Here is a 22,713-nt window from a genome sequence, read left to right as displayed (position 1 = left end):
CATATACACCTGATAAAGAATGTAGTATAAAATGTAATTAGTATGAGACCAGACGCGGTGGCTCAGGACTGTAATCCCAGCACTTTGGTAGGCCAAGGCGGGCAGATCATGAGGTCAGGAGATCAAGACAATCATGGCCAACACAGTGAAATCCCATCTCTACCAAAAATACAAAAACTAACCGGGCATGGTGGCTCACACCTGTAGTCCTAGCTACTTGGGAGGCAGAGGCAGGAGAATTGAACCCAGGAGGCAGAGGCTGCAGTGAGCCAAGATCATGCCACTGTACTCCAGTGTGGGCTACAGAGCAAGACTCTGTCTTGAATGCCAGAACAAGAAATTGGGAAGTTGATGTACACATCATCAAAATCCTTGCCTTCATCTCTGTGCATCAGGTGCTTTAATTGGATTTATTAATTCAGGTATGTTTAGTGAATACTTACTTTTTCAGAGTGCATGCCTTTCAAAGACCTGTACTTTTGCTTGCACCTAGCCTCCTCTGTTGCTTTATCATTGTTCTGACCATAACCCTTGAGACCTAGTGCATATCTGAGACCTAGCGTTAATGAACCTTACATAGCATGAGTAAGTTTATACTGTAAAGTAGGTTAAGAAATTTGAAGAATTGCAGATTTGTGTATATCAACTGGATAAAATGTGAGAACTTTAATAGTTCAACCCATTTCAAGTGGAACTCACCCATCTTCAGAGACAAGTATAAGTCCCAATAAAAGTCAGTTAAAAACCCCTTCACGGGTTTTTGTAGTACTGGCACTCCAATTTAAGCAGTTTTTTAAATACTAAGAGATGCTTTATCATGCATGTGCTCATTCATATCCATTGTGTAGTCAGTGACTGTTTTGTGAATTAGTTGGATTTTTCCATCGTGTGTCGAACAAGCATGGTTTTTGCAATCTGAAATGAGAGAAAAATGATATTAAATATTAGTCAACTTGAACTTCCTTCCTACTTTTATGGCAATAGTGGGAGTCTCTTTTCTAATGGACTGATGTTTAAGAAGAAAGTTTTTGACTTGGTTTCTCTGGTGTGGTTTTTGCATCACAGTATCTGAAAGCATGTCCCAGCTGCTACATTCATCACAAGCCAGGCACTAAACCGGGTCAGGCACTCCTGCGGCGAAAGTGATCTCCTCTCGGTACTTTCATATAAATTGTGCCACTGTTGATATCATTACCAATTTTTTTATGGGTCTCCAGGTTTTAGTGCCATGCAGTTTTTTAGGCATCAGCTGAGAAGCTCTATCTGATGCCCATAAAATCTACACAAAAAGAAATCTAGTTGTCTCCAGAAACAAATGATGTACCACTTTCACTAGTCTTATTTTATTGAGGTATTGATGGGAATAATAGCAATACTGGCAAGACATGTACATCATCTGCAAGAAAGACTGTGTGCTCCAGGGGAGGAGTTTGCATGCCTTGACTAGTGAGACGGGCATCTTGCCAGCTATGCCCTTGTGACCATGGGTTGATGTTTTCCTCTTAGGTACTCAACGTCCACCATACTTTTCTTTTATCTGTATCTTTCTATCAGAATATTTCTTTCTGCTGACCAGTTTATTTTTTGTTTGTTTGTTTATTTATTTTTGAGATGGAGTTTCACTTTGTCACCCAGTTTGAAGTGCAGTGGCATGATCTCAGCTCACTGCAACCTCTGTCTCCCAGATTCAGGTATTTCTCTCTGCCTCAGCCTCCTGATTAGCTGATATTACAGGTGTGCGCCACCACACCCAGCTAATTTTTGTATTTTTAGTAGAGATGGGGTTTTGCCGTGTCGGCCAGGCTGGTCTCGAACTCCTGACCTCAGGTGATCCGCCCACCTCAGCTTCCCAAAGTGCTGGGATTACAGGCATGAGCCACCATGCCTGGCCTGCTGACCAGTTTAGATGAAAGGAATTGCTACTGCACTGAAGAGATGTTATTCCCCCATACACTTATCCAGATAGAGAATGTGGCCCTGCGATAGGAAAGTGTCAAGTGAATAAAACTAGAGTAGAGGGCCGGGCATGGTGGCTTACACCTGTAATCCCAGCAGTTTGGGAGGCTGAGGGGGGGTGGATCATGAGGTCAAGAGATCGAGACCATCCTGGTCAACATGGTGAAACCCCATCTCTACTAAAAATACAAAAAATTAGCTGGGCATCGTGGCACGTGCCTGTAATCCCAGCTACTCAGGAGTCTGAGGCAGGAGAATTGCCTGAACCCAGGAGGGGGAGGTTGCTGTGAGCTGAGATCGCGCCATTGCACTCCAGCCTGAGTAACAAAAAAAGCAAAACTCCGCCTCAAAAAATAAATAAATAAATAAAAATAAAAATAAACTAGAGTAGAAATCAAGTTCAAAAAATTTAGAAACTTCCTTTCTCTGGCCTTCAGTTCTTTTATTGGCTATATAAATTAGAAAACTATCTTTTTATAGGTCTACAGTGAGACTTTGTTGCAGCCCCTCCTCCATGCTCATTTAGCCAAGGAGAAAAGGGGGAGCAGCTTCTTTGAGGTGGCAATGCTAAAACAATGGTTAGGAGGAAAGTTTCTGACCGATAATCTCTTTGCTCTGTATCTCTGAAGGATATACCCATATGTTGTCAAACTCATTCAACAGTCGTTAAAGTTCAAGATAATTGAGAGGTTTTGTTCTAGGTGCTGACTAGTTGCAACGTTTGTTAAGGAAACGTACCTCATGAAACCAAGATGTTTCATGACTATTTCATGTTTCTAGACTATTAATATGGATTACCTGGAAGAATATGTTTTTTTCTACTTCTTTCTTTCTGTTTTAATTTGCAAAAAGATAAGCCACTTGTAATTGACTTTCATCATCAATGTGAAAAATTTACCAACTTAGATGTATTTTAATTCAGAGCATTTTCTTCTATTAATATTTACCTTGTTGTCCTGAGTGTCAGCAGTCCTGGAAGGAGAGTGTGTTTTTTTCTTCAAACTGTCCAATTGTTTTGGTAGCACCAAAGGAATCCATTAGGGCAATGGAAAATCGAGACTGAAAAGACCCACCCCCTAAAGAGGAGACTCTGCACATAAACAGGTTATCATGTTAATCCCAGTTCCTTTCTCCAATCTTTCACCCCATCCATTCCTCTGGGGACTCCTCTGTGATTTTGTTAAACAATCAGCATTCTAGATTTCTTTCTTTCTGAAAATTCTGAGTATGAAATCCTGGCTTTTGCATTATTTTGCATGCAGTGCCATTAATAATTCTATACTGATTCTTCCTTTTGATTTTCCTCTGTTCACTTCCTGTTTGTATCTAACTGCTCCTTCTAGAAGCCATTATGATTTTCAATATCAACTTCATATTCATCTTTATGAATGCCCAACCTATTGAAAATCTAGTCTTTGGTTTCTCACGCGTATCAAAACATTTTAGATTAAAAGCAAATCATTCTAACAGTCAGTGGGCTGAAGCCAAGATTTGTATTTTCTCTGAAACAAATCATAGCAGTTGCCAAAACCTCCCTATTGCTCTTCTTCAAGCCAGAAGTATAAGAATGATTTTTAGGTGTCTGTTTTATGCTCCTTCTCATTTGCTTTTTATGTGTAGTCAGTTTCTGAATTCTCCTGTGGACTCCTCCAGGTTCTCTCTCCATTTCTGCCTGTGACTGCTGACACCCTGTTCACCTTCTTTACATTGCCCTTCTAGCCTCTCTGTGCATGAGGTCCCCTAGTTCTTACAGAATGTCTTGTCAGCACTTCCACTGTGACCTGTCCCCCACCCTCAGAGCTGTCTAGGTATCAAGATGAAATGACACCAATACTGGTGACAAGCTAGTCTTTAGTTTTGCACAGGAGAATCATTAACCATTTCTAAATAAATAAATCTCTGCTGCTACTCACCATACAATTTAGAACATGTGCCATGTGACTTTCCATGTGGGGCTCATGTTTAAAGTCATTGTTTGTTTTCTCTGCTGCCTGCATCATCATACGTTATGGGGTTCTTCAGGACCTTGGTTTCAATCTCTGTAACTGCCTATCCTTCAAAACCCCCAAACATAATATTAAATGGTGCCACCTGTCATTTAAGCTATTTCTAACCCAAACATATCCTCCAAATGAAAATCCACCGAGACTGAAACTTATAGAAGTAGCACCTTTCATTTTTCTTGGCCTTTATATCTCGCATGATTCATCGGTGTACCAATTTCACCCTTTAACTAATGGCTGCCACTTTTAAAACTGTTTTTCTCAAACTGAATTAGATGATCCTCCTCTTGGCTGCCTTACTGACATTTTTAAAGGGGATGTGGATCAGTACCTCCACCCTGTTTAGTACCAGTTTCACCATCATTAAAATGGTGATCACTGGAGAATTAGAAGATGCACCACCATTCATAGACACTTGGGAAGGACTCCACTTTCTCCTATAAGGGTGTGGCTTGCCTGGTGTTAATTGGCTTAAATCCTTGTAAAACCTGATGAATTTTGCCATCTTCCTAAAGGTCTGTACAGTGAGTGAGTGTGTAAGTTTTTCCTGCATGTAGCATAAGTTCTGAACGTTAGTGGAAAATATTCTAGTAAGAATTAGGCTTGTTCTGATATGGCAAGATCCTATGTGGTGAAGACATAGTCACCAGCAACTACACACCCAATCAGGGACTCCATTTTTTTTTTTAATTTTTTTTTTTTTTTTGAGAGGTAGCTTTCTCTTTGGCTTCCATTCAGTTTCATGTGTCAGCTAAATAAAATGGGGACTTAATCTAGCCTTTGGTGCATGTTTTCATTGGTGTGGGTTCTCCAGTAAGCCACATATAACCTACTTGGAACATTTTAGTGATACCTACCTTCGTGCATGCTGAGACGTACTGAAATATTCCTCGTTTCCACATTTCCTTTTCTGAAAGATAAGTTGAGAGTGGGTGAACACCATCACTGTTGATCTGAATATCCTCTTCCTCTTTTCTCTATGTCCTGATATGTAGTGGAACCTCAAATATTTAACTGTGTGAAAAAAACAGCAAACATTTTTAGAAGAATATATGCTTTAGGTACTGAACATTCTTTATTTGGGCTTTGCTTCCAGTGACTTTTAAATTATGATTCTAAGGAATATTGTTGTTCCTTGAGCTGAACCTGGGGTTTTTGCCTCTAAATTCCAATAATGAGAGTCTTTTCTCAATTAGCTGAAAAAATACTAATGAATAGCAACATTTTCCAATTTTTGAACTCCCTTCTCATCTCATCTTTATTTGTGTAAAAGTTTTGATTCATATTGTAAGGCTACATTTGGTTAGGATTAGATTTTACTATTTTAATTTACAAATTATTCCATGAAAATTAACTTGACTTTCAAGACCCCAGCTTTTTGAGCAGACAAGATAACACAGCTCACAACAAATAACAAGTGCTATTACCTGCTTTTGTGGGGGAAGGGGTCCTGCATGAAAATTACATACCAGACAGTTCCATGTCCTATGCACGCCTTAATTTATTTCAGCCTCCCATCAATTCTGTTATGTGGTATTTTCACCAGGTTTAAAATGATGAGACTGTCACAGAGCAGTTCAAATTCAATGCCACAGAGCCAACAAAGGCTCAATCTGTTTGACTTTAAAACCCAGGGTCCTCTCCACTGTACTGACACGTGGCAGTTAGCAGTGTTAGTGTCTAATTGTTGCTGTTAGATTATAAGCTCCTTCACTGTAGAGGTTATGTTTCATTTACTCCCCATCACTGAAAGGCTCTCTAAAACTGGATAGAGGCTGGGCACAGTGCGTTACGCCTGTCATCCCAGCACTTTGAGAAGAGGCCGAGGAGGATGGATCATGAAATCAGGAATTTGAGAGCAGCCTGGCCAACATAGTGAAACTCCGTCTTTACTGAAAATACAAAGATTAGCCAGGTGTAGTGGCATGTGCCTGTGGTCCCATCTGCTTGAAAGGCTGACTTGAACCCAGAAGGCAGAGGTTGCAGTGAGCTGAGACCGTGACACTGCACTCTAACCTAGGCGACAGAGTGAGACTTCATCTCAACAAGAACAACAACAACAAACTGGCTAGAGTTGTCTCCATCGCAGTTCAGTTAGCTTTGCTTGTACAATATGACTTCTACTCTAATATATATTCAAGGTTTTGCCCAAATCATCTTCAGTACTCCTAATTACTTGCCCTCTGTTGTACATTAGGACTTACCTTTCTTTGTCTTTAAGGTAGAACTCAGTCTCTTCCTGACAACCACCTTCAAATAGGGTTTAGCAATTTAGAAAACCATTCTAGGAAGGTTTGTTTAACAGTCTGAGATAACAGTTCATATTTAAAGATGCTTACTATTAATTTCAGTGTGGAATGATTTAATACATTAAGACAACAAAATAAAAATTAGGTAACTCAACTGGAGACATTCAAGTGTTAATTACAGAGAAGTTGAGAAGTAGGCAGGGTGCGGTGGCTCGTGACTGTAATCCCAGCACTTTGGGAGGCTGAGGTGAGCAGATCATGAGGTCAGAAGTTCGAGACCATCCTGGCCAACAGGGTGAAACTCTGTCTCTACTAAATTACCAAAAAATAAATAAATAAATTAGCCAGGCATGGTGGCACGCACCTGTAGTCCCAGCTATTCTGAAGGCTGTGTCACAGGAATCGCTCGAACCTGGAGGCAGAGGTTGCAGTTAGCCGAGATCGCGCCACTGCACTCCAGCCTGGAGACAGAGCGAGACTCTGTCTCAAAAAAAATAAACAAACAAAAAAGTCGAGAAGAAAATAAGTTATTTCTGATGAGCTGAGAGTATGTTTAAGAAAGATCTAGCCATCTTAAAGTTTGTTTTTTAATGTTTCAAATACCTGATACATTGATATAAAACTGAATTGTCATCGTATGGGAGACACTATAATACTCTGGCATATTGATTGAGTACACAAACCTTAATACATATTATTGCTTGAGACAGAGTCTCACTCTGTTTCCCAGGCTGGAGTGCAGTGGCGTGATCTGGGCTCACCGTAACCTCCACCTCCCGGGTTTAAGTGATTTTCCTGCCTCAGCCTCCCAAGTAGCTAGTATTACAGAACCATGCCTGGCTAATTTTTGTATTTTTAATAGAGACAGGATTTTACCATGTTGGTCTGGCTGGTCTCTAACTCCTGACCTTCAGTGATCCACCTGCCTTGGCTTCCCAAAGAATTGGAATTACAGGCGTGAGCCACAGTGCCTGGCTTGAATACATATTATTATAAAATTATATCTTAAATATTTTAATGTGTGGTTATTTAAAAAGCAGATATTGACAGTGAATGAGAACTCATAGGCATATGTCCTTAAACTGAAGGAAAATTATCTACTGTGTAAAAAAAATAAAATATGTTTTTTAAGGAAAATATATTTATTCCTCAAGAAAAATCATGTCTCTCCCTGTCTCTCTCTCTCTCTCTCTCTCTCTCTCTCTCACACACACACACACACACACACAAACACACACATTCTCTCTCTCTCTGCATATATATAGACACACACACATATGTACATACATACATATATATATATGATTCAGCTGAAAAAAACAATGTAATTAAAATTGTTGATCACTAAAATGTTCACTTCTATGCCTCTAAATCAACTTGATTTTGACACTGAAGAAATACCTTGGTGAACCATGTTGGTTTTATTTTGTGTTTGTTTTCTCCCATTCAAAATTATCAACTTGTAATTTACTGGCCCAATTAAATGCTTAGAAAAAAAAAACAGAGTTCATGAATTTTGCCCCATTCTCTTAATTTTAAAGATAATGGGTTGCTTCTGAGGATATTGCATTAATACTAACTTGTTCATTTCATGTTGCTGGTAATTGAAAGGTTTAATCTGAAAAGAACTTAGTCTTCAGATCACCTAAGGGAGGGAAAAAAGTACTGGTATGGGGCTGGGATACTGTTTACTTGAGATTTTATGGTATTTTTTCTTGCTTCTACTCTTCTTTTTTTTTTTTTTTTTAATGTTTTATTTTAAAGAACAGTTGCCAACCAAACAATTATTAGTATGTCAGTTGTTTAAGAAATTTTGAGATGGAGGTAGAGGGATGGCAAAAAATGTAGTGATATCTCTTAATAAAAAGGAAATAAAGGAATGTGAACTTGAACTTCATAATACTGTTTGGCATAGGTCTGTATCACACATAGTATGTTAATTTCTCATCATGAGAGAAGTTTTTTTTTTTTTTTTTTTTTAAAAAAGCAACTTCTATCTGGACAAAGATAAAAAATATTTGCAATTCTGTGTTTTGTACAAAGTAAGAAGTTAAAGCACATATAAAATATAAAAACCAGGTTTGTAAATAACATACAAAGTGGATGAAAAATGTTCCTTTAAACTGCAGTCGCTTCAGAGGTTTGGGGAATTATTTTCAGAATATTGAGAAATGAGAAATTGCATTTCAACTGTTTCCTGCTCTTTTCCCAAAAGTGCAAAAATAAAATGTTAATTTTTATATGAGAGTGATTTTTAAACCACAAGCAGATTTTTTTTTTCTTTGAGATTTTTTTCTATAGTGGCCAATTTTGTATGAAACAAATTTTTTTTTAGGCCTAATTGCAGTCAGAGCAGTTAGGCCTCTAGCTCTGCTAACGTAGAATTTCATTTGAACTTTCTAATGGTATGATATTTTTTCAGAATTTAATAACTGACTCAAATATTTAATAGTGGAAGCTTTCATTAAATTAAAAAGAAATCAGGTTATATTTTTAGAAGAACTAACTTATTTTCTTTATCAGTTCTATCTACTTCAGGAGAAGAGGAAGAGAATGGAAGCAATCTCTTTGTGTACTTAAATAGGCATTAATGTTATAACCCCAGCAAATAATTTATTTCAGTTTATATCATCAAAAGATTTGGAAAGCACCAAATGGCAGTAATAACTATATTTCCAGCTCTATTGAATCACAAATTACACTGACTGTGTGAACCTCTTCATTCGTCTCCTGGATAATCATTCTTTTTAATACTCACATATATTTTCTAGATCAATTTTTAGATTGTACACAGTCAACTTGTGCATTGCCTAACAGTTCCTGTTAAATGCAGTGACTTGTTTTGAAATGCAAGGGGGGAAAGATGAGGGTTGAAAGATATTGTTTCCATGTGTCATTCTGTAAGTAGATGACAAAAGATCATTACATGGATTAATTTACAAGCATCCTTAGAAATAGAATGTTTTTACATAAAAGCATGTTGTAAACCTTTTTAATTAAAGTGCATTGTGTCATGCATTCTCTTCACCCCAGGGTTCTTTTGACCTCTCACCTCCCACTTTGTCTTCCAGGCACTCCACTGCTGGTGAGGAGAAGCAGTGACCCAGTGCCAGGCCCACCTGCTGATGCCCAGCCAAGCACTTCACCCCCTGGTGTCCAGGGTCTGAAACTGGTTATTCCAGTAGGTATCCAGCTGTTTTTATTTCTAATGAAAGATCAAACTGCTGTACCCATAGATTAAGTAGGACTTTGCAGTTTTAACTAAATTGATAAGTAGATAGAGATCTTCGGATGGTATTTATAGTATTAGTTATAATAGTAGCTAGTATGGGCTATTACTTGTATATAGTTACAGTGATAGCCATTATTTATGTGGCACTGATTATGTGCCAAGCACTATTTTAAGTGTTTTATAGTAAGTCATCTAAACTTCCACATCAAGGTAAGCACATGTTTTTATCTCCATTTAACTGATAATGAAATTGAGGCAGAGGAACTTTAGTAATTTGTTTAAGGTCATGTAGCTAATAAGTGGCAGAGCCAGGAATTTCACCCAGGTATTCTGGCTGCAAAATCCTTGGTTCTAGCCAGCACACTATACTGTTGCATTTCCTTCATCGTCCTATTTCATAATGTCCTAGGATATAGTTATGTTTTTGGTGTGTTAACCCAATGCTTTGCAAAACCGTATCATGGAGACTGGTGTACAGTTTCAAGCTCCCAGTATCATGAAAATATGGGGCCAGGATTGTATTTCTAGAACCCAGCATTCAGATTGAAGAAAAACAAAATCATATACCAAAAGTGCTTATAACTAGATATGCTTGAGGAATGACATTACATAATGGCAAAAGGATCAATGCAACAAGAGAGCTAACGATTCTATAGATCAACGAGATAGAAAATTAACAAGGATATTCAGAACTTGAACTCAGACCCGGAACAAGTAAACTTAATAAACATTTATAGAACTCTCCACTTCAAATACACAAAACATACATTACCACCTCACACCTATTCCAAAGGTGACTATATAATTGGAAGTAAATCACTCCTCAGTAATCGCATAACATTTCATAGGTTTAAATTAAATATTGGTTGGCTGTTTGTTTGTTATCTTCTTCCCTTATTCCTTCCTGACTACATCATTAAGTATAATTATCAGTATAAAAGAGGTTTTCAATACCCATTACTAAATTGCATTCTAGCCTGGGCAAGAAAGCAATACTCCCATTCTCTCTCCCTCTTTCTTTTCCTTCTCCCTCCTCCCCATTCTCTCTCTCTCTTTCTCTTCCTTTTTCCTCCTTCCTATTCTCTCTCTCTTTCTGAAAAAAAAAGAAAAAAAAAAAAAAAGAAGAATAGATATGCTTATAACTGTTATAACTGATAGGTTAAGTGGAGAATAATTTCCTGAAGAGATGATATTCTCCTTCCATATTGGACTGTGGGATCATCCAGCTAAATCTTCAGTTGCTTTGAAGAGCTGTAATTGTGGATAATCCTCTCAGCCTGAGGGTTCAATTTTGGCTAATGACTACATACCATTGCAATACTTAGTCTTCAATAACATAACCATATTAAAAATTCCCTAAAAGCAAGACACAGTCTCACTGTCTATAGCACCTTAAGAAAAAATAAACACGTCCTTTATGGGTATATAAGAATGCTGAAATGAGTTAAATGGATTTTTCTGGTTTGGTATAAAATATTCTTATCAAGAACCAATGTCAGTGTATATGACATAGGAGTCACTATTTCAAATCATTAGCTATTTTTTAATAGATTTGTGGCAATATTTTGACCTATTTCTTTTTTTATACAAGAAAGCAGATGTCTTGAAAGTATTTTAGATGTAATGTTTTACCACTATCCTATTTAAAACTCTATCCTTCTAAGGAAATATATTTAATGGAACATTAATAAAAATCAGGTGTATGTGTTCTATTTTAATGTAAGTACAAACAAAACTGGTATGTGGCATGGCTTTTTTTAAACACATGCTGGTTGAGACCATGTTTAGTTTAATTATATTGGATTGGGGGAGGACAGCTATTCAGTGAAAGAATTACATAAAAGAGCAGAACTACAATTTAGTTCTTATTTTCATGATGTCTGTGTACTGTAAAATGAGAATGTGTCTGATTAATGTATTAGCATTTTTTGCATGGAGAAAGTCCCTGTATTTGCCCATTTTCACACTGCTATAAAGAAGTACCTGAAATTGGGTAATTTATAAAGGAAAGAGGTTTAATAGACTCACAGTTCTGCATGGCTGGCGAGGCCTCTGGAAACTTAAAATTGTGGTGGAAGGGGAAGTAAACATGTTTTCTTCACAAGGAGGCAGGAGAGAGAAGTGCAGAGTGAAGGGGGAAGAACCCCTTATAAAACCATCAGCTCTCATGAGAACTCACTCACTATCAAGAGAACAGCATGGAGGAACTGCCCCCATGATCCGGTCACCTCCCATGGGGTCCCTCCTCCAACATGTGAAGATTATAATTTGGATTACAATTCAAGACGTGACTTGTGTGGGGACAGAAGACTTAACCATATCAGTCCCCCAATGTTTATTTCCATGTTTCTATTACTTAGGTTCTGTGCTTAAACCAATTGAAATGACATCACTGTTGCTTTCCCTAGAGGAAATGATGGCTACTGTCCATCTGGCAAATGCTGTAGCCTCACCAAAATATTATATCAGTGAGATCCAAATTGGGGTATGGGGCAGAAAAACATATTATTACTAGCAAATATACATATCATAATTCAAGAATAAATGCTGGCACCCAAAATCATTGTGCATTACTTATGAAAGTTAACAGATATGGGCTGAATTTCTATGTATCAACAGTGAAAAGGAAACACATGTTTCTTCCTTTCCTCAGAGTGTCCTCTGTGGATGATGAGGTGCAGACCTCAGACCCAAAAAGTAGAGTCTGGTCCTTGCCCTTGCATGGACTAGTGGCACATCTTAGGTGCCTCTTGCTTCAATTGTAAAATAATCTCCATGAATACTTTAAGCTTTAACATCCCAAGGTACAGACGTTGTGCCTTATGTATCTTTACCTAGGGGCAAGTACATGGACGATGCTCAGTGTATATGTTTTGGACTTAGAAATGCAAGATACATGTAAGTCTAGGAGGAGTCCTAGGAGTTCTTAGAAATTTATCAGCTTACTAATTAATCTGACACAGCTATTCTCTTTGTTTCCCAAAGAGCGTCTACTAGGTAAATGTTTCTCTGCTCCAAAGTCTGGTTCACCACAGGCAAGATAGTTAAACTGCTTTATTATGCAAACATTAATAAAGACACTTAGGTGTGCTTCTATTCACTAGAAGGAATGTGTGTGTGTGTGTGTGTGTGTGATAATTGTTAATACATCCCTGCATATCCAAACATGTGGAATGTTTAGACGTACACTGTCCAGCATAGTAGCCACTAGCTACATGTGGCTATTGAGCTCTTGAAATGTGTCTGATCTAAATGTAAATGTACTTAAAATTTAAAACAGCATTTCAGACTGAAGCATGAACAAAATAACATAAAAGCTCTCATTAGTAATTGTTATATTAACTATATGTGAAAATGATAATATATTAGGTATATTGGGTTGAATAAATATATTATTAAAATTATTTTCACCTGTTTTTACTTATCTTTTTTACATGACTACTAAAAAACTTAAAATTCTGTCTGTGGTTCTTACTCTGTTTTATTGGACAGTGAAGCTCTAGACAGAAGCAGAATTAGGTATAGCATTAATGAGATGGTTGGAGTCTGTTGGGGGAAGATCTTTGAGCCCCATATCATCTCTTGGGCAACAAGACGGTTTGATTTGCTTAGGGCAGTCCTGTTAGTGCCTGTTGTTCTGGCGTAATTATCAATAGTGTCTTCATGAACTCTCAGACATGTGCATGTACGGATGATAAATTATGTGGCACCCTACATATAGTCCTATACTCACTTTTATTGTTCACTCACTGATAAGAGAAGCAGCCTTTCAGGGAAATCTTGGGAACATAACAACCGCAACTCTCACACGAGTAACCTGCAGAGGAGGTTCCGTGTGGCAAGGACCTGGGCCTGGAGCCTACGGACACTGAGACTCCATGTTCTTTTCCATCTCTAGCATTTCATACTTGGTGTTTCTTTCACAACTCCAGCTGCACCATTCTTGATTCCTGTGATTTGATAAGTGATGGTGAATGTGGGGAGTGTGTGATAATGTAGCCATGTAGCAACTAATACGGAAAATAATTGCTTAAAAAGCCATGTTCAATTGCATTTCAGTGCAATATCCACAGGAAGAAAAAAAAACAATCAAAATTTCCATATCTTAAACAGTGTTCACATATAAGTAATTCACAGATGGCAGAGCCCCAAGTGGGTTATGTTCAATCATTCCCAAGAAATGAAACTTACTTATAACCCACAGCATAAGAAGCTGTAAGGATGAATATTTGACACATTTGATTATGTTGAAATATTGCCTTTAAAACCACAGTTGATGACTGTTATTTTTAGTTGCACTTCATTAGGCTTACTGTAGAGGGAAAAGTTTTCATTGATGCCCAGAGATATGTGTTTTTGCAAAGTTGCAAAAGTTACGCTTGTTTTCTAGATGATTAAATTTATTACAAATTGGTTATTTAAGATGTATACTCTCAGACATGTTGCAGTTTGAAAAGGGGCTTAAATTAGAAAAATCAGATTCTCTGCAAGCTTCAAATTTTATGTATATTGAGAAGCCACTAAATCAAGTATTTGTTATTTAACACCAGACATACAGCAAAGAAAGCTATTTCCTTTGTTCCTCTTTTCGTAAACCTACCTAATTATCAGAATAGGATAATTATTAATGTGTAAATAGTAATGGCTATTTATCTTTCAAGGCAATAGCAAATCCAATTCTATTGACTGCTTTTGAATTAAGAAAGAGAATCCTAGAAACAGGATATGCTGGTAAGAGTCCGGTTGTGAGACTTCTTACCTTCCTTTTCTTGATTGTAACCTGGTGTTCTTGGCTTAAGGGCATGCTATAAAACCAGGTTCTTGAAATTGATGTTCTCAAACTTGCTATAGAACAGAACTCTAAAACAGATGTGATTTTTCTTCTTAATATCCGGTTAACTACCATGGTTGTTTTGTGTTTTAATGACTGTTTATAGTTTTTAATTTAACCCTTAAGGCAAATTGATCCTGCAGGGTGAGAAAATTAAAAACTGAATCCTGAAAATTATAATACTGTGGTTGCTCTCAGAGAGTGAATGGCATTGTTTGTTCTAAAACCATTACTTGTCTTACATCACCAAAATAAAGAAAATATTGTCCTATCTTTCCAAAGTCCATGTCTATGATATATATATACATTTTATTAAAAAAATAAGCTCACAGATTTGGGGGTTGTTAAACTAGAAGTTTTTGGATAGATTTCAGGGGTCTGTTAATTCCCTTAAGTGTTACACCTTAGCGAGGGGATGGGGTGTCTTTCATGAAAGAGATTCTATCACTTCAGATTTTAAAAGAGTAACTAAAAATCAACTACTGTTTGGGGGTTAGATTAAATAACGTAAGGAAGCCGCTAATTCTCACAGTGAGCAGAATGATAGAAGTTAAGAAGTAGAGAATTATCACTTCCTCCCTGCAAATATGTACTAAATAATGAAGTTTTGTCCATCATATTATCACCTGTTTAACTCTTAGTATATAAGTTCAAGATTTTAAGATGAAAAGAAGTTTTTCATTGTATTCATTGAGAGGCCAAAAATAACTCTTTAGTCAGTAGCCACACAACTATTATTAATTCTAAGACTGGGGTAAAGGACACAGATGAGTGGTGGGAAGACGCCCTAAGGGGATGTGTTTGCATTTGTCCTGTGTGTTCTACTGAGACAAGAAGGGAAAATACAGTGTTCTTCAGAGTTTTTGATATTTTCTTAGTGAGCATAGGGGCAGGTAGCTACGAGTAAGAGAGAATTTTTACAGTGAGTAGCAGCTTTCTCTTTATGTCTTGCTAAGATAATATTATGGTGTGTTGATTTGAGGATTTTCCCTTTTGTATGTCACACATTTCCCATGTTTGTCACATATATGGAAATTATCATCATTGTTGCCCCCGAATTAAACTTCCTCAGATCTGTGAAAGAAACTACTGAGCTATTGCAGAGAAATTTGAATAGCTTAACTTTCAGGGTTAAAATAATTGAACTGCCTTTGTGATGTTAGAGGACTTTGGGTTGCTGGTTGCTGACTATCAAAATCCAACATAAGGCCAGTGCAGTGGCTCACGCCTGTAATCCCAGCACTTTGAAAGACTGAGGTGGGTGGATCACCTGAAGTCAGGAGTTCAAGATCAGAATGGCCAACATGGTGAAACCCTGTCTATATTAAAAATACAGAAAAATTAGCCAGACATGGTGGCATGTTCCTGTAATCCCAGCCACTTGGGAGGCTGAGGCAGGAGAATTGCTTGAACCCAGGAGGTGGAGGTTGCAGTGAGCCAAGACTGTGTCACTGCACTCCAGCCTGGGCATCAACAGCAAAAACTCTGTCAAAAAACAAAAGAAAACAAAAAACAACAACATAAAACTTAGCAAACATTCTGAATGACCATATTTTTCTGTCCATGAGATGTAGAATCGAGTATCTATAGAAACCCTGGAACAAAATAAATGTCTTGAGTACTGATGTGTATTAGAAGGAAGGCTCTATCCATTGTCTTCCAAAGAGGAGAGATGGATGCTGAAGAGCAAGACGGCGTGGCGGGGGGTGGGTAGGAGGGGAAGAAATAGCATGGACTATATTACTGCATTATTTAGAGATACTGAAACTAAAAAGGTTTTTCTTTTTTTTCCCCACCCTGACACAGTGATTTAATAATAGTTCTGGTGTTTGTAACTCCAGCTGTTCACGCTGCGTGCTGATAAGACCAGAGCTTGGAGACACATTGCAACGATGGTTTTTCATATGGCTTTGTTTTTAAGAGATAAAGCTGCCATCCAATATTTCATGGGGCCAAATGTTTACTTAGTTTGGCAAATTTAGGCTGCTTAATTTTAAAATCAGTTATGCTTGTAAGACTTGAATTTCAGGTAGGGAAAAACCAAAAGCCCAATTTACTCTGCAACAGAGTTGTTCACTGTATCTCCACAGAAGATGTTGAAACAAATTTGGGTTGCCTGAATGTCTGTACCATGACTAATCAAGGAAACTAAGAAATGTGATCTCTGTTCAGGTGTGTGCTCCCAATTTTTCTTCTTGGGTCTTAGTCTAACACTGAAAAAGTCTAAAAGAAGGATCACTATTTAGGTCAATTGCAGAAATTAAAAAGGTAACCATGCCATGTCTTTTTTGCTGTTTAGCCTTGATCTGCACATAGTGAAAACTGAATGGGTTTTGTTTTCATGTCAGAATAAGTTGACTAATCACTTAGATGCCCAAGATTTCTGCTACATGCTTTCTAGGAAACCTAAGACATGGTTCCTGTCCTCAAGAAACTTAAACCTAGGTACAAAGACCGCATCTAAAGCAGTTAAACAGTCCTAGCAGTCTGCGTGCATGTATCAGATTATCAAATAACACAATTTTAATAATCAAAATGAGTGTTTTTTGCCTTTAGCCTGCACTTTGGTACTCTATCAGCCACCCTAACCCCTGAAGGAAATTGCCATGTGAAGTATCTCTATTAGCTGTCATCTCTCTGAAATAAAACTACTTGTTTACATGACTGCATTTTTTCAAGACTGAGCTCTTCAGAGGCACAAGCCAGTGGATTCATTTTTGTATTCAAGCCCCTGGGCACAGTGCCTGGCATTTAAGAGGTTATCACAAATATATGACTAGATGATAAAATCAAATCTAGAATCATAAAGTTTGTAATCTTTGTTGTTATAACTTTGTAATTTTCTAATAACTGTGTTCAAAACATTTAGAAAAGTCATTGATTAGACTAGAAGTTTCTGGATAATTTCTTATAACCATTACATCTAAAGATTTCTCCTTCTAAATTTTCCTCCTATTCCATCTACCTTAAGAAATTTTTCTAATTTTGGTTGATTTGGAAGAAAATAAAAATACTTCTGTTATGTGAATTAATTAAAAAGGACGGGAACATTTACGTGTTTCTTGGCAAAACACTAATAAACATCTCAATCTCACTTGCACAATATGGGCAGATGTAATTTGACAGCGTTGTTTGAAATTTGGTAAAGATGATGCTTAGTTTATTTTAAAGGCCAATCTGGTGTCTGATTGCATCAATAACTCTGTGACCCTGAGAAACTTATTGAAATAGTGGGTGATTTCCTCAGAAATTTTATGTAATGGAGGGGAAATAATAAATAGAGAAACTGTATGAACTCCAGTTGTTTTTAGGGACTTAACTATCCAAACTGTGACTTCAGGGTTCCAGATGTGAATTATTAAGTTGGTTTGTATGAGTTCAACTTTAAATTTCATTTTAATGTCTCAGTGTTCATAACTGGTCATGCAATGAGATTATCTTTTCCATCTAAACCACCAATAACCATTTTTCATTGGTCAAATGAATAATATCAGGAAATATTTTTTAAATGCACACATACACAAAGGAAGCAGCATAAATGCCAATGTATGCATAAATATGTACCCTTACCTGCTTTGGAGGAAAGCTACTACCTAAATCTGAAGAGTAAAGTACATACAGTCACGTTATTGTAAAGTGAAAATTAAGGGTATGCACTGTATTTTCCATAGGTTCTGAACTTCTATATGTACCTTCCAAGTTGTGGACATTTAGTAAAAATTGATGGCATAAGAGGAAAGGGTTAATGAGAATTCACCTTGGGAAGAAGCAAGACAATTGGCATTGGGAGGAAAGGAATTTTTTTTTTCTTTGAACATGGTGTAATTCATAGAAATGTCTTCTAATAGGATTTTTTTTTTCCTCTCATAACATAAACGCTTCTAAAGTACAAGTTTCATTTTGGTATCTGCTTTCAAAATCTTGTCATACAATGACATTGTACAGACATTTAAAAGAGTTTTGTTTCTTAGGAGAGTGGCCCCTTTCTTAATAGCTCTGTACTTTAAAATAGAGTTCTGCTTTAGATGAATCACATTTTTAAAAGTAGCTACTGTGTGTGTTTTACGCTTGTAGAAACATATAGCGTCCTCATAAGCAACATGAGAGCCTGTCACCATACAGCTTTTGATGTCTGATTAAATGATCATAGGGACATCTGGAGGGAGTTAGTTTTGAAGTAACTGGTGTGAAGCACTGGAGAATCCAAAGCCTTCTGATAGACTAAAACCATTAAACAAAATTGCTACTTTTAGCAAATCTTTTTTAACTTGAAACTGGCTGGAAATTTTCAGACTGACATAGCCCTGATATTTTTCAGCAGATTTTTCAGACAGAACTCTCTACCTTTTAAGCAAAGAACGGTTAAGTAGTATTTGTTGCAGAAATTATAAAGGACTATCCTTTGAAAGGAAAAAGTAGATACTTAAAGCAACAAAAGTCAAAATGGATTGATTTGCTTACAGAAATTTTTGTCTCCTTTTTCTCAGCCTTTAATTTTAATCAGTGTATTTTAATTTTTGAAAGACACACACACACACATATTTGACATTCAGCTATGTTCTTATGAAGACCCAAATATATCAAAGTGATTGATATTGTTATAATATGATAGCATGTTTTGATCACATATCAAAAGTTTCTAAATGTATTGAGTCAAAATTTTATTTTCATAGTCTCCTAAAATACAGGCATTGTTTAAAGATTGTATAATTTGTAATTTTTCCAGTGAATTTCTCCTAGTATGAGGTGATTTCTTATTGTTTCATGAATGCAGTTATGATATGTCTATATATGAATATATTCACAAAACCTGACCTTATATATGTACATGTGTGTTATATACTTACAGATATATACATGTATATGTATTATATACATGTGCATATAGATATGTATGTGTATATACATATATATACCTATGTGTATATATGTATGTGTGTATATATGTATATATACATAGTTATGTATGTGTACATAGATATGTATGTGTATATGTTTATATACATATATACATATGTGTATATATCACACATACATATGTATACACACATACACATAAGTATACATACATATACATATACATATTTATGTACACATACATATATACACACACGTATACACATACATGTATACACATTATACGTATATATACATATGTATATGTATATACACACATACATATCTATGTATATATACATATACACATACATATCTATGTACACATACATATCTACACACATATACACATGTATACACATACATGTATACACATATATACGTATATATACATATGTATATGTATATACACACATACATATCTATGTATATATAGATATGCACATACATATCTATGTACACATACATATCTATGTACACATACATATACACACATGTATACACACATGTATACATATATATACATATATACATGCATATCTATACACATACATATCTATGTAGATATACATATACACATATACATATATACACATACATATATATACACACACACACATGTGTGTCTGTGTATGTTTATAACATTTCCTGCCTTGAAACCATTGAGCATTTTCCACTGCATTCAGGATAGTTTTTAATTACTTGGTATAGTTTCTTTTTTAAAAAAAGAAAACTTTTTTCTCTTGTTTAAATTATGGTAAAATATACATATTTAGCATCGTAACAATCTTAAGTGTATAGTTCAATGGTATAAGTACATCCATGTTGTTGTGCATCCATCACTACCACCTCTCTCTAGAACGCTTCACCTTGCAACACGGAAACTATACTCTTAAACAATAACTCCTTTTTCCCTCCTTTCCCTTGCTCATAAACTGGCTTTGAGCCCCTCCTCCTAAAAAAGTAATTTCATCATTTTTATACTCACTATTTTTCCATCAAAAATGGTGGTGTTCTATTTGATGCCAAAGTCTATATTCTACAGTGAGTGTCAGACTGTTTACATAATTTAGATACCTTTGTGAAGGAGAAAAATGTTCCACCACAGAGGAATTTAATGCAGGCATTTAAGACATTTATAGAAGAATAGATTCAGATGTGCTGAAAGCAGCAGAGTTTTAGAACAGTTTTTTTGTTTATTCAGTTGTCTAGTGGTTAAGAAATCTAGGCTTTATCCCTGACTCATCCACTGACTCTTTGTCAGGTTAAGCAAGTGTAATTTAGTTCTGTGTCTGGAAGAGGAAGATTGTCTTCTATCTTGGTCACAGTGGAATTGCAAGGTTAATGCCTTCTATCTTAAGTACAGCATTTAGCAGACTGTGGGTGCTTAATACATGTTAATAATAGTGATAATAATGAATGTTGATAATTAAAGGTCTTTTATAATTACTAAATTTTCAATGTGTGTTAAATATAATTAAAGGGAAATTATTTAAATTAATATGCATGCATACAAAAACTAGAGCTAGCCACAGCTTTTATTTTTAGCTTCTCAACTAACATCATGAATGTGAATCCCATATTAGGAAATTCAATTATGATGGTAGTTTCACTAGGGTCATGTATGGAGAACTCAAGCATGATTCTAGTCTGGAAACTAGAAAGGCAATTTTAGTTGAAAAACATGGGCATGAATGGGAAGCCTCAAGGGACTTTTGTGGTTGGAGCTTGACCAAATGAAGTTGTGCATCAGATATCATTATTATGACTTATCTCCATAATACTTCCTGTGAGTTCTACTGGGAGACAAAGTTACTTTACTGGAAGCTGGGCACCATCCCAGAAATACAGATAACAAACAAGACTGCCTGGAGGGTTTATAGAAGATATAGGTAGAATAAAGGAAACAGTAATCATAAATAATGACCCGGGAAAGTCAGCTTGGAGATTCATTCTTTGAACTCAAATGCTCAGGGTCACTGAAGGTTATTATTTCTTAAGGTTCTCATGTGGTAGTGGGAGTGTGAACCATGAGATGTGGAAGGCTAGAGTGATTAAGAACGTGGACTCTAACTAAACATGACTGCTTGGTTCAAAGCTAGCTTGACCACTTACTGATTTGCTGGTCAGTTTCTGTCAAATGTTTCCCTTCTTTTGGTCTCACTTTTCTCAACTATGAGTAATGATAATAAAAGTACTCATAGGACTGTCTTGAGAAATCAATGAGTGATTATTTGTAAAAAATTATTAGAACATATGGTAAGCACTAGATGTATGTGTTAAATACGTTTGTGTGTTGGATTTGTGCCACGCATGGATGGGTAGAAGGTATAGGATAAGACAAACTATAGAAGTAAGTCTGAGACTAATCCACATTAAAAGCTGAATTTGATCAGCTTTAGCTTTAATTTACAGAAGACACTTAGCACACAGCTAGCAAAAATTATTGATTCCAAAGTTGAGCATTAAATGCATACTGAGTGTCTTTTGCTTATAGAGACTCTTGTAAATTCTCTTAATTTCAAAAAAAAGAATATTCCTCCAAAGGCAATTTCTTAAGGCAATATTGAAACTTTGAACCCAACTCTGGCTTTCTTCTCTTGATGTGAAATGTTATCTTCCTTATAATTATTTTGTTAAAATTGAAAATCTAGAAGAAAATAGGAAAGGACAGATTATTAAGCAGCAAGGCAGTTTCAAATGGTTCAAACCTGCCTTCCACCTCCTGCGGTCTTCTGGAAGCCCCCTTCCCTAATTTGCTAGTCCTGCTGCCTCTGTCTTTACTCACCTTCCTCACTTGTTTGCAGGGCAGATACCTTCATTTGTTAAGAAAAGGTTAATAGACCGCCTCCTTTTTCTATGTCTTTTCTGAAACCCTACTTCCAGGCAGAAATGCAGTACCTTTTATGTAATATTTTTAAAGCAGTGTATGATAAGAAGACATTTGTTGAGATCATAATGAAAGAATGTTATTGGAGGAATTAGTATTTAACATAGGACCAAAGTATCAGAGGTCAGACATGAGTAACAGAGAGCACAGTATGGGTGCCCTCAGATCACACATTTGTTCCTGGACTGAGGCATGCCCTGTGGTCCCCACAGAGCTACCTGTTCCCTCCTCAGTTCCTGCTCCCCACTCCCACCCAAGCCCAGAGAGAGTGGTTTATACTTCTGTCATGAACATCCAAAACACTCTCATTTACATTTATGTGTCTCTTTCCTTCCCTTGAAGTGGAAGTGCACTGAGGATGGAGAATTTTTTTTTTTTTTTTTTTGAGATGGAGTTTCGCTCTTGTTACCCAGGCTGGAGTGCAATGGCGCGATCTCGGCTCACCGCAACCTCCGCCTCCTGGGTTCAGGCAATTCTCCTGCCTCAGCCTCCCGAGTAGCTGGGATTACAGGCACGCGCCACCATGTCCAGCTAATTTTTTGTATTAGTAGAGACGGGGTTTCACCATGTTGACCAGGATGGTCTCGATCTCTTGACCTCGTGATCCACCCACCTCGGCCTCCCAAAGTACTGGGATTACAGGCGTGAGCCACCGC

At 36.7% G+C, this 22,713-nt stretch overlaps 1 protein-coding gene across 2 annotated transcripts in view; it reads left to right on the top strand.

The window, feature by feature from the left end:
- Nucleotides 1-22,713, top strand: part of PARD3B (par-3 family cell polarity regulator beta) — a 1,134,301-nt gene that overhangs the window by 485,174 nt on the left and 626,414 nt on the right. For both annotated transcript variants that reach the window (XM_064373118.1, XM_012446125.2), the window contains exon 4: nt 9,280-9,389. In XM_064373118.1, coding sequence (XP_064229188.1) covers nt 9,280-9,389 — 110 coding nt within the window. The remainder of the gene's footprint in view (nt 1-9,279; nt 9,390-22,713) is intronic.

The sequence above is a fragment of the Aotus nancymaae genome, unplaced genomic scaffold (genome assembly GCF_030222135.1).
Source record: "Aotus nancymaae isolate 86718 unplaced genomic scaffold, 86718_ANA_hifiasm-v0.15.2.pri h1tg000008l, whole genome shotgun sequence".
In the NCBI taxonomy this organism is placed as follows: domain Eukaryota; kingdom Metazoa; phylum Chordata; class Mammalia; order Primates; family Aotidae; genus Aotus; species Aotus nancymaae.
The sequence above is the reverse complement of the archived record's forward strand: the minus strand, read 5'-3'. Positions and strand labels throughout refer to the sequence as shown.